General features: G+C 40.5%; 1 protein-coding gene across 16 annotated transcripts in view; it reads left to right on the top strand.

Moving 5' to 3' along the window:
* The first annotated feature begins 483 nt into the window (after nucleotides 1–483).
* CBR4 (carbonyl reductase 4) overlaps nucleotides 484–13331 on the top strand; it is a 29332-nt gene continuing 16484 nt past the window's right edge. For 11 of the 16 annotated variants that reach the window (XM_083631366.1, XM_083631368.1, XM_083631362.1 and 8 more), the window contains exons 1-4: nucleotides 9339–9825; nucleotides 10080–10221; nucleotides 10838–10958; nucleotides 11639–11775. In XM_083631366.1, the coding sequence (XP_083487492.1) occupies nucleotides 9805–9825; nucleotides 10080–10221; nucleotides 10838–10958; nucleotides 11639–11775 (421 nt within the window). In that variant the 5' untranslated portion in view covers nucleotides 9339–9804. The other 5 variants (XM_083631370.1, XM_083631364.1, XM_083631372.1 and 2 more) reach the window with 4 other exon arrangements.

Raw genomic sequence — 13331 nt, forward strand, 5'->3', positions numbered from 1 at the left:
AGACATTTCTGAGCTGTGGGTATTTTGTTTCACTAGTATTGTGTGTTCTTTTTTCTACCAATCTTCTTAGGCTTAATTTTTAATGGTATTTATTATGGGCATTACTTATGTACTGAAACATTGGACCAGTTTGCACATCTCATTATGCCATGGTTTAATGTGTTCTATGAACCAGGCCGCAGCAAATCTACTTATTTTGGGAGTAAGCTGTACGTAATTCAATGGGATTTACCTCTGATTCATAGGATTTCAGCGTGTGTTAACTATACGGAATAAAACCTAGCAAAACAAAAACTCCAGCTTTTTCGGGGGGGGGGGGAGGATTGGATGTGGTGATTGCTCTGCTAGTGGGGGCCCTCTGTCAACATAAAGGTCTCCATGGCACCCAATGTACATGCAGGTGTGCAGAAGCCACTGCTGGTGGTATTCTTCCTAGCAATAGCCAGCACAGGGTGTTTCTGGGGTGCAGAGGGTCTGAGATCTAGATCCTAAATTGGTCTAGTAACTACCAGCATTCCAGACTTAAACCCTTCTGCTGTGCCAACTGGATCAGCCACAAGTGAAGCAAAATTAGCCTCTTTTCTTCTACTCTGGCCAGGGTGAGTGGCAAGGCTTCAGATGTACTGTGTGGCTCTGCCGCTGAGATTGGCTCTGCCACTTTGTTCAGCACTGTCAATCCCAGATGGTAGTTTAGGATTATTTCCCTAAGAGTATAAAGCTGTACAAAATTGTTACTCGGAAGGAGGTTCCACGGAGCTTCCTCCCAAATAAACTTGTATAGGATTGCAGCTCAAAAAAGCAATGGACAGTGTCAAATTTGCAGCAGTTTCTGGGCTGGGTCAAATGCTTTCTGCAGTTTGGGAACCCTTTGAATTATGGTTTGGAAGATATTGTGAATGGGACCTCTTGTGTCATTATCTTTGAAAGAGAAAATAGATGTCCTAATATCTACATACCTGTCAAATAGTACACTCACGGGGTGGGGGGGAGAGCAACTGGAAGAATAATAACAACATTTACTAATGATCAGGTTAGGATGGGTTTTTTAATGGATATGGACAAAAGATAAGATGTGTGCGCAGCCTTACAACCTGAAGTGCCTGGTTTGAAACATAAGAGCTACAGTGAGATTAATGTTAACTGCCATAGGGAAGGCTTACACTCTCGTTTAATGGATTTTATGATGCACCATATAAGCTTCAAATGCTTCACTACCTTTTTTGGATTTTAACCAAATTATAGGCGAAGTGAATTCAGTGAAATAAAGCTCCTTTTTATATTTCATAGTCTGTGATCCTATGCAGGCATACTTACGAGTAACTATCATTGGACTCAGCTGGGGCCTACTCCCAAGTAAACATGCATGTACAATTGTACTGTGCGATATTATCCTCTCACAATAATCTCTAGGGAAGGGAAAATGTACTATACAATTAACTGCGCTATGGAGCTCAGTAGTGAGGGGGAAGGTTAAATCATGCCAATTCTGGTTTCAGTAATCAGCTTTGCTAGTAGATTAGGGATATGTGTCTGTATTAGAAGGTGTAAATCTCCTGTAGGCTGGAACACAGGGCACATAAATAACACCACTGCTGTGAGTTCTTTGGAATATGCGAAGATCTGATGCCCGCCTAAGCCTAAGATGTGACATAATAAGGCAGAGGGTAAGGTGGAATTTAGTTTAGATTTGTAGATGGATTCCATTGCTTGGATTTGCTTTTCATATGGCTGTAACTCTGCAATCCTATGCATGTCTACTCAAAAGAAAACTGATCTAAGTAGTATTTGCTCCTAGGTAGAATTTATGTAGGATTGCAGCCTAAAGGCAGCTTCATATCTTTAAGTACATCTCACTTGTTGACTGTCCAAGTGTCTAAAGCAGGGATGTGGAACCTGAGTGCTGAATGCAGTTCGCCAGTGCAAGTAGATAAATAGGTACCGCTGTGGTGGGAAGGTAAATGGTGTTTCCGTGCGCTCTGGTTTCCATCACGGTGTTCCATTATGCCAGAAGTGGTTTAGTCATGCTGGCCACATGACCCAGAAAAGCTGTCTGTGGACAAACGCTGGCTCCCTCGGCCTGAAAGCGAGATGAGCGCTGCAACCCCATAGTCGCCTTTGCCTGGACTTAACCGTCCAGGGGTCCTTTACCTTTACCTTCACAACTGTAACGTAGTGAATTGAGCAGAATGGAAGGAGAGACCGGGCAAATTTTGGCCTTGCATTGGGTGCTGCTGACCAAAGTCTGCCACTGGTGGTCACCTGATGTCTACAGGACCACAGGCTCAGACACAGTGGGCCCTGCCACTGCATGCAAATCCTGGCAACTGCCTGTGTGTGCCTGGTGCTGATGCCAAGCCTGCTCCTCAGTGTCCCTTCGGATTTGGGCAAAGGAAGGTACAGTGGTACCTTGGGTTATGTACTTAATTCGTTCTGGAGGTCTGTTCTTAACCTGAAACTGTTCTTAACCTGAAGCACCACTTTAGCTAATGGGGCCTCCTGCTGCCGCCACACCGCCGGAGCACAATTTCTGTTCTCATCCTGAAACAAAGTTCTTAACCCGAGGTACTATTTCTGGGTTAGCAGAGTCTATAACCTGAAGCGTCTGTAACCTGAAGCGTATGTAACCCAAGGTACCACTGTATATAGCACTCCACAGAGAATCATAAGACAGGGCTACTTGTCTTTAATCAAACAGGAGGGCACTAGGCTTGGTTATATTCAGTAGAGAAGGAAATGTACTCTGCATATATATTAGAGGCACTTTGCTGTTTGCAGAGATCCAGCCCATGCTAATGCAAGCAAGGGATTTTGCAGCCGTGATTGCTGAAGGGCTGGAGGTCCAAACATACAGTATGCACAGGTCCAAGAAAGATACACAGGTGAGCTGAAGTGGCAAATAATGTAGGATGCACACATGCGCCTCCACCAGCGCCACACCACCTCCAGGATTCAACAGCCTGCTCCCAGCTATTTCCTGTACTTGAACTTGGCACTTGCAAAAGGTTATGCTCTGCACACTCTTCTTTATTACTGGGTGGTTGGGCAAGATTAAAATGTTCTTCTAGTGCATGAAAAAAATCTACACGGAGAGCTGAGTGAATAAACAGCGTTGGAGGTCTCAAACGTTTTGTAGTAATTCTAAAACTCCGTATGAATTGTCCCGCAGTGCGATAAGAGAGGCTACCCATGGCTCCCTCTGCTGTTCATAAACACTGTTCTTGCCTGTCCCAGGAGCAACATCAATAGCACAAGGCATTTTCTCCTATGAACTGTGTTCTTGATGTTCCCAGTCTCTGCTGGATCGAAGAACAAATGTGCAAGCCAAACTGTGATACCCTGCGATGGCAGCTGTGTTCAGACAGAGGGCTTGGGATGTTATTAAATCACTGAAAGTAGAAAAATGCCACGTGAAGACTGAAAGTGTATCCTTAATCCCCCCCTCCTTGTATACCAGCATAGCAGGACAAAACCATGTGTGATTGCTGCTTTTGTTCCATTACAATAACAGCTAGTCAGACTGTACCATTTCACCACTTCCAAGCATAAAAATTACTGGATCAGGCTGGATTTTAGGGTGGAATTTGAAATGTGCCAAATTCCATACTGAGAGCCATTCAGAACTTTCACATTACATGAAGATAGGTTTGTGATTTGGCTGCATTTGTTTTGTCCCAAAATTGCAATTTGCATTAGAAAGTAATAGCTTTGAATCTTATCCCTCTGACCCCACCCCACCCCAGTTTAAGGTAAGAACAATAAGTGAACACATATTAAGAGGGAGTTTTGTGTATTTGTTGTATCTGTAATAAAATCCCACCAGTGGGACTTACTTTAAAGTAAGAGGTTCAGGATTAGGTTGCTACATGCTGCAAACTTTCTCTGGATTGCACCTATTGTACAGAACATATTAATCAAAACTGACATGACTGGGGTGCTTTGTGGTATTAAACATTGGAACAATAATTTTTGTCTGGTAAATTGGTTTTGGATTGTGCAAAGTTATATCTACTGTATTGTGAAAAGCTGCAAAATAACATATTATTAAAGCTGCATTCTAGCCTCCACTATCCCTTTTCTTTTTTCTCAATTAGCACTTCTTTAAGAAATAAGGTAACATCTTTTACTGTGTAATCATTCGGTTCATACAGGAAACATTGTTTCATGAATATATTTTTTTTCATATAATATTTTATTGGAATTTTACAAAAACATCAGTTTACAAAATACAAAAAAGAACATATGAAAAGAACAACAAAAAAAAGAAAACCTAAAAAAATACATAAAAAGAAGAAATACAAATAAAAATACAATATATAAAAAATGAATAGGTAAAAGAGAATTAAAAACAAATCCATTTTTTATAACTTTATGCTCATTAACTTGTTTCCTTGACCTCCTCACACCTCCCCTTTTTGTATTCCCATTTAGATAATCAAATCAGCAAATCCTTACCCTCTTTCATTTATCTTAACTCTATATCTTAACATATTATAACTCTATATTTTCATCCATTATCAATTCATTTTTGCATATTCTTATTAACTTTGTTGCTAATACCCCCTATTCAATCCAATCATCATTTTAACATTCATTAATTTTACAATATTTCTGTAGATAGTCTTTAAATTTCTTCCAATCTTCTTCCACCAACTCTTCTCCCTGGTCTCGGATTCTGCCAGTCATTTCCGCCAGTTCCATATAGTCCATCACCTTCATCTGCCACTCTTCCAGGGTGGGTAAATCTTGTGTCTTCCAATACTTTGCAATCAGTATTCTTGCTGCTGTTGTTGCGTACATAAAGAAAGTTCTGTCCTTCTTTGGCACCAATTGGCCGACTATGCCCAGGAGAAAGGCCTCTGGTTTCTTCAGGAAGGTATATTTAAATACCTTTTTCATTTCATTATAGATCATCTCCCAGAAAGCCTTAATCTTTGGGCATGTCCACCAAAGGTGAAAGAATGTACCTTCATTTTCTTTACATTTCCAACATTTATTATCAGGCAAATGATATATTTTTGCAAGCTTGACTGGTGTCATGTACCACCTATATATCATTTTCATAATATTCTCTCTTAAGGCATTACATGCCGTAAATTTCATACCGGTGGTCCACAACTGTTCCCAATCAGCAAACATAATGTTATGACCAATATCTTGTGCCCATTTAATCATTGCAGATTTAACCGTTTCATCCTGCGTATTCCATTTTAACAGCAAGTTATACATTCTTGAAAGTATCTTAGTTTTGGGATCTAACAGTTCTGTTTCCAATTTTGATTTTTCCACCTGGAAGCCAATTTTTTTGTCCAAATTATAGGCCTCTCTTATTTGATAATAATGAAGCCAGTCTCGCACTTTATCTTTTAGTTTCTCAAAACTCTGCAATTTCAATTTCTCTCCTTCTTGTTCCAATATTTCCCATTGTTTCATGAATATCTTAACAGGTTCCTCAGTTTTCCATGCAAGGCTCCCAAGGACATGACAAGAGCACAATTAAACTGCAATTAAGTCATTTTGCTTAACTTTTTGCCTGCTGTCTAGCAAATATCCTGGGGTCTATTATTATTGCCCACAAGCATTAGCAAATTAGCCATATCCTTTCCCAGCAGGGATTGAGTCTGTTCCTTGAAGTCATCTTGCTTCTGCTTCTTTCGCTTGAATGAAAGTTTCTTCTTACAGCCAAATTGTTTAAGTGCTCTGGCGGCAAAAAGCCCCACTGAAGTTGGCAGTTACTGGCGGGCTACTTATCAGATCACAGGAATGCATGATTCTTGGAACAAAATCAATGTTTGACACATTATTCTGACACCTAGTGACAGTCCTTTAAACATCTGAATTGCTCCAATCGCTGTCAAATTTATAAAATCGGCAATATTTAGATTCAGCTTTGGTATGATTGTTGCTGTGCCTCCATGTGGATGAACACAGGAAGCTGCCTTATACCAAGTCAGACAATTGCTCCATCTAGTTCAGTGTGGTTTTTGCTGCTGGACTACACTTTTAAGGTGTTTTAGACAGGGGTCTCTCACAGCCCTACCTGGAGACTGAACCAATACTTACCAGTGAGTGGATCATCCAAGATCATATGGGTCACAAGTGGCCAGCACACCAATCTACCCATGAACTCATTTTTAAAAGAGCTTTGTGACAGGAGGAAATTTCACAGGTGTGCTTTCTTCCATGTCACTGCCGTGCTAATAAAAGAAACACCACCAGCTCTTTAAAGATAAATTTGGGGGGGGGGACGATCAAGTTTGAAGCGTCTGCAGCTAGAATTGACTGTTTACAGTGGTTGGCTTGTTTGTGTGAAATCATTTGCGTGTTGACTTAAGTTTGAGCATGTTGTGAGCCATCTTTGCGGGAGGACGGACAGTTTTTTGGAGAACAAATGATAATGGAAATGGAAATATCCCAAAGAGGATTCTGTTAGATCTTCTTTACCCTGTCCTTCAGGCAGGTTAAAGTACTTTTTAATTTGATTTATAATCATAAAATGGTGACCAAAGCAGCTTCATGTCTAAGTGGGGATATGATGAAAATAGGGACCGTCCGTTCCATGACGATATTTATATCCCGTCCATCTGACTGCGTTGCTCCAGCCACTCTGGACGGTTTCCAACATAAACAAAAACAGGACAAAACATTAAACATTAACAAATTTCCCTATTAGATGTCTTCTAAAGGTTGTATAGTTTACTTATTTCCTTGGTTGTTGTTTTTTTTTTTTGGGTGGGGGAGGTGCATAACTGAAATCGCCTCTGTCCAAGAGTCCACGCAGATGTATTTACGTATTGCACTTTGCAACACAGTACTGTATATGCGCCACTTTCGGGCAGTGGAAGGGAAGCGGGCGCCACGATAGTAGGAGCACACGGGAAATGATGCCTCCTGGGGCGAAGAAAGCAGGACAAGCCGCGGCTGCAGCGCCTAGTGGCTAACGCGCCTGTTTCCAAGGACACAGCGGCTGCCAATAGCCTAACCAGAGTCTGCAGCCGTCGACTTCGGCCCTGAGAAACATCCCAGCACGCACTGCGAGAGAACGAACTACAACCCCCAGACTACCCCTCTACGACGTATTCGGACCCCTAAGGATCATGAAGCGCGGTGCATGCTGGGAACGGTAGTTCACATTTGAAAGTGCAGACGCCTGACGGGTAGGCCTCCGTCCGCCCGAGCTCTGCGACAAGGTAAGGAAAGGCGGGAAGGTTCGCATCCCAGGCATAGCCCAGCTTAGACACCGAGTAAATCCCTTCACACAGTCGGGCAGGCCAGGGTTTTTTTCCCCCGCTGCCGCTTTCGGTAACCCTCGCTTCCAGGATTCCGCTGGATTTTGTTCGGTGCTGCTGCCCCCTCGCGGCGCGCTTGTGGCGTTAACCTTTCCCAAGCGGCCGTTGCTCTAGGCGACGCAGCCGCGGCGGCTCCGGCCCTTTTAATTGCTTTAGGCGCATGCGCATCTGTTCGCTATAAGCGCGTGCAGAGGGCGTCGTCGTGTGGCGGATCCGCACTTTGCTTCTAAGGAACAAGGCAGGAAAGTCGCCGCCGCCGCTTTGCGTGGCAGTTGGGAGGACGCTCCTTAACGCTTGGGGAGAAGGTTACCCCACTCCACCCCTCCAGGGAAAGCCCATGGGGAAGCGTTTTTCTATAAATTATTGTTATAATTTATTTAATTTATATAATGTGGATATGTATGACTGTTAGCTGCAGCTTGCAATTGCTGTCCAAGGCACAGCTGCCAGAGGAAGGCGGGGAACTGTGGCAACTTTGGGGTGTGAGGAGAAGTGCTTGGGACAAAGCCATGTCTTTTGGGGCGTCTATTTCACATCTTGTGTGAAGCTGTTGGGAAAAGACTTGGTTCGTGGCTCTTATTTCCCATCGACTTCGGTGGGGCTTAAGTGGGCCTCGCATTTCCTCCTCAAAATTGCAATTATTTGCTGCGGGAGAAGGTCTTCTTACTCGAGACTGAGCCCCCATTGAAAAGTCGAGAACTTAAAACTCCGAGGAAAGGTGCAGTCTTTCACAGGTCTGCTCAGAAGTAAATCTCATTGTGTTTAATGGGGATTCATTCCACAGAAGTACATAGGATGGTAGCTCAGCAACTCTCCCATACAACCTCTGCTCCTCGCCATTGGGAAAGAAATGCTGTTATGAACGCTTACCTGGGTTGAAGGGAAAGGGCAGTTTCCACATTTTGCAATAAGCAGCAAAACAGTGATTTTAAAGTAGGTTTTAACCATGGCACCTGCTTCAGTGGAGACTTTCACTGTTTATTACTTTTTCTCCCTTTAAATACATTAAGTTTGGTTTAATTTATTTTCATATTAACTAGGGCTTGTTACCTGCTTGGCAAAAATAAAGCCATTGATTTAAATTTTTCTTCTTTAGTTTTTGACAGTGGTTAGAACCTGAATATTTGCGAAAGCAATAGCTATATATGTTTAGATAGACACACCTCCCTCTGCCCTTTTTACAATTATGCTGCTCTATGTAGTGGCACCAAAGAATGTTTATGTAGTCCATAAAACTTTACACTGCTTGATTGTAATAAAAAAAGCACAAAGATAAAACAAGAAAATTTTAAAAAATCACAGTAGTATTTTAAAATATACAAAAGTTAAAATACTAAACAGATTATGTAGCTAGTGGTGATTTAGTAGACATTCCACATGGATTTGTATAACTTTGATTTAGCACCCACCTCCCCAGCCTCAAACTGATATGTGTTGTCTGATCTTTATGCTAACCCTTTGTTATTTCTTTAGACAATTTTTCATGTGACTGATATGTTTGGTTTAGAAACTTTGAAAAATTAAGTGAACAAAGAAGTTACTGCGCAGCTGAAAATCAGATTTTACTCTAGCACAAAACACAGGCATAGTTGGGTGTTTAAATATTCTCATTGATTTTCCATTTCCTATTTGTACAGGCACTTCACAAAAGAAATGCAAAAGGCTAAGAGTATGCAGCAATGCCATAGAACTAGACCGTATCATACACGTCTCAGGCAGCATTTATCACTTCAAAGCAATTGCACTTCATATCCATTTCAGGACTAGTGTATGAGTTGTGGTTACACTATGTTTACACTAAGGGAGGCTATGTCAATATGGTTATAAAGTAGTCTCCTTTAAGTGGCTTGCTGATTTGAACTTCAAGCGCTTTAAGAGTTTGAGAGGAGTGCAGGGCAGTGTTAACCACACACCTGGCACTAGTTTTGTAATTATGTAAGCAAAAACGTTTTTGAGTGACACAGGCAGGTGGGCATGAATGGAATGATTTGCTTCTGTGGCAAAGCTTGTCTGTCTTGTTAGCCTCTTATGCTTCCTTTAATACGTTGCTTGTACATAGGTGCACTGTGCGTGTATAGATAGATAGATAGAATATCTATCATCTATCTATCTGCTATATACATAAAGATCCTTAGGTCTGTCTGACAGATGTGTCAGAATCATTGAAGTATTTCCAGAACACCCAGAAATCTGAAATTGGGAAAAGATGCACACCAACGCTTCTTAAATACTAATAAGGTCTGAAAACAGGGTACTTTAATTTATCGCTATGAAAATAGAATATGAAGTATGATGGCAGCACATGCAAGCCAGGGTGCAAATGAAGCAGTATGTTGGGCCAGACTTAGGTAAGGTTATAATGGGTCAAGTCACATTTCTGTGGGAGTTCACCAGTCCCTGTTTTAATACTTGGAAGAAAAGGGTGACGTCGCTGGCAGCTGATAGTGCAAGAGTAATAGCCAATTTGCCTTCCAGAAGATACAGACTCTAACAGGCTTTGGAATGTACAGCCCTCCAGATGTTAGACTGCAACTCAATGGTCAGTGGTCGGGGATGGTGGGAATTGTAGGCCACAACATCTGTAGGGTGTATAAATTTGGCCACCCCTGTGATAGTACTGGCTAAAAGATAATAAAAGCAATAATAAAAAATAATTGCAATACCCCCTGTAGCATGTAAACATTCTGTACAATTTATGACCCTTCCATCTTTTCATGCCAGTATAATAAATGTAATGCCAACACACATTTTGTCCGTCTGTACTATCAATATTTTGTTAACTGTTCATTGAAGATGTCAAGGGTCTGTGCCATTTTTGGAGGATCTCGGGGAATTGGCCATGCTGTTGCCCAACTGCTAGCACAGAAAGGATATTGCCTGGCCATTATTGCCAGAAATCTGGATAGAGCTCAAACTACTGCAAAGAACTTGGGAGGTATGTATACCTTAGTGTTTTTGCAAAATGTGCTGAACTATTAAAGTAATACATGTGTGTTAAATAAAGTAGCATGATTATTTTACACTGAATTTGAATCTTGCAGATCTGATAGTACAACCCCTACATAATACAGTGGTACCTCGGGTTACATACACTTCAGGTTACGTACACTTCAGGTTACAGACTCCACTAACCCAGAAATAGTACCTCGGGTTAAGAACTTTGCTTCAGGATGAGAACAGAAATTGTGCTCCAGCGGCATGGCGGCAGCAGGAAACCCCATTAGCTAAAGTGGTGCTTCAGGTTAAGAACAGTTTCAGGTTAAGAACGGACCTCTGGAACGAATTAAGTACTTAACCCGAGGTACTACTCTATAGTATAAGATAAGGGTCTGGTTAATAGTTGATGAGTGACATGGGGAATTGTTGGTTCTTTGTAATGTAAAAATGTGTACTCTGTCAGTATCAGACTTCGTTTCCAATCATATAATTAGTATATTATTTTCTAGGATCCACATGCTAGCTAACAGCTCTCTGTCTGTATTTATGATACTTGCAGTCTCTGAATGTTTTGAGAAAGTTTGTATCTTATTGTGGACTTTGTGCCAACACAGCAGGTCATCTAGCATTTAGATGCGATGTTTCCAAAGAAGAAGACATCCAAAATGTGTTTAAAGAAATGGAGACAAGTTTAGGTCAAATAAACTATCTGGTTAATGCTGCAGGTATCAACAGGTTAGTTTCCAATTTAAGCTTCTATCAAAGGTACACTTTTGAAAATATCTAACATAAATAAATATACAGGTATAAAATGGTGTGGTTTATTTTGTTTTAGAGTTTAAAATCAAAGATTTAATTTGTATTTAAAAGTATGCAGAACAAATTTCATTAGATTGATTCGATATTCTTTGATTTAAGGTAGTTGAATTAAAATATCATTATCCTAAAAGGACTGTTAAATTTGCTGCAGCCTTTATACTGATCAAAAGCTGATTTTGGAGGGGCTCTTTATCTACCTTCATCTTGTTTAAACAATAGCATAATCAGTATTCTGGGTAAGCCTTTAGGGATTGTTATAATTCACTACAATTACAGGGTGACTTCTAGTGGGCAAAGGTGCATAGATAAAACATTCTGGAGTATCCCTACTAATAAGACAAAGGTTGCCAATTGACATTATTAGTCCTTAATAAAACAACATAGGGTACTCAACTTCATAATGAACTCATTTAGTTTTGCACTTCAGTGTTTTTCTAGTTTAAAACAATATATTATTATTATTATTAGCAAAGTGGCTGAAATTGTTAATTTTTTCAGTGTATTGTAATTAATTATGCTTGACTATATTGGCCTGTTTCTTTCATGAGTCTAAACAATAGTATTTCTATTCTCCACTGTCATTTTTTTAATATTAGGGATGGCTTGTTGTTGCGAACCAAGGCTGATGATATGTTATCCCAGCTTCAGACCAATCTTTTGGGGACAATGTTGACATGCAAAGCTGCTGTGAAGGGTATGATTCAGCAGCAAGGTGGAGCTATTGTTAACGTAGGTGTGTCTGCCTAAACAAATATGATTATTTTCAATTGATACTACCTTTCAAAAATCAATGTATGGTATGTTACAAGTTCTCCTGTATAAACGCATGCAGTTGAAGTTCTTACCAAAATTAACCACAGCACTTTTGGGGACATTGGATTGGAGTCAAATGTGCCTTTTGCCTGCTGCTTTTACACCTCAGCCAAAAGCGTTGTGCAATCAGAGTGTAACAAAAGCCAAATGTATTCTGCTTGTGTAAGATGCTCATACAGTAAGCCTTTTTCTCATTTTATAGAACTGCATGTTCACTCCCACTGTTCTCTCAAAAAGTGTTTTCCAGCTTCTCTGAGGCTGCAGTGTCTCACACACACACACACACACACACAAACACACACCCCTACCTGGGAATATGTCCTATTGAACTCAATGAGGCTTAATTCTGAGTAGATATTCATAGCATGACTTTGTAAAAAAATTAAAAGCTGCTTGTGAAGCAGTGGGATGTGGTGTCTGCAGTTAGGGAAAACAAGAGGGGAAATCTGTTCTACCTGCTTGCCTGCCGGACAACAGACCTCTCTGGAGTTGTGCCCATAAATGCAATTTGGAATTCATGGGTGCCCACTGGACATCCTAGATCAGGGATAGGGAATGCCTGGTCCTCCCTTGACCCAGTTCCTATAATCTAGTATGCTTGTTGATATAGCTATATTTTATTCTTAGCTTTTTGTTGTAAGCAGCTTTGGCAGTAGTGTAGAAGGTGGGTTACAAATAACATTAAATAAATAAGCAAATATTTTTAGGAGAAATTCTGTGATTTATATTTATGTCTGAAAGAGCTATCCTCTTTTCTAGAACCAAAGAGCTCCATAGATAATGCCTAATGGCTTCACAACAGGCCTTGGGAAACATACTGGAAGTGACTGTATTTTTAGAAATGTTGATAAAATGAAAAATCTCTGCATGTAGATTGTTTTAAAACACAGAGTAGCAGGACGAGTTAAAAGTAGGAGAAATATTTGAGCCACTCAGGGTTTTGTTTTTGTTTTTTTTTAAAATAGATTGACTTGATGCCAGGTTCATGTTATTTTGCATACAAGAAACAGATAAGTATAAAACCATGTGAGGTAATACAGGGAAATGTCAGGGTTAACTGACACCATCTTTCCTCTTTAACCACTTCCTAAATAGGTAATAATAATCATATTTGTTCTAGTTGTAGACTTTTGTGAATTCTCTGGCACCTGAGAGTACTGTACACTCACTGTCTGAGGGGACAGTGGGGCTTGCTGAGGTGTGGGAAGAAATCAACCAGCTTATTACCTGCTACTACTTCTGACCTTCTGCCTTTGCCCTATTGCAAGGGTTTGGGTTCTCACTTGTATTTTCATATGGCTGGGACTGTAACAGTATCTGTAATAATGCATTAAGTGCATGCTTGCTTTTCAGCATAAGGCCTTCATGTACATTAGGCAAAAAAGATAAGGCATTAAAAATATTTAATTAAAAGTTAAAGATCAATACAGCTACTATTAAAAACGCCCAGTCCTGACTAAAGTTTCTAAACTTTGG

The sequence above is a fragment of the Podarcis filfolensis genome, assembly GCF_964270895.1.
Source record: "Podarcis filfolensis genome assembly, chromosome: 9".
NCBI lineage: Eukaryota > Metazoa > Chordata > Lepidosauria > Squamata > Lacertidae > Podarcis > Podarcis filfolensis.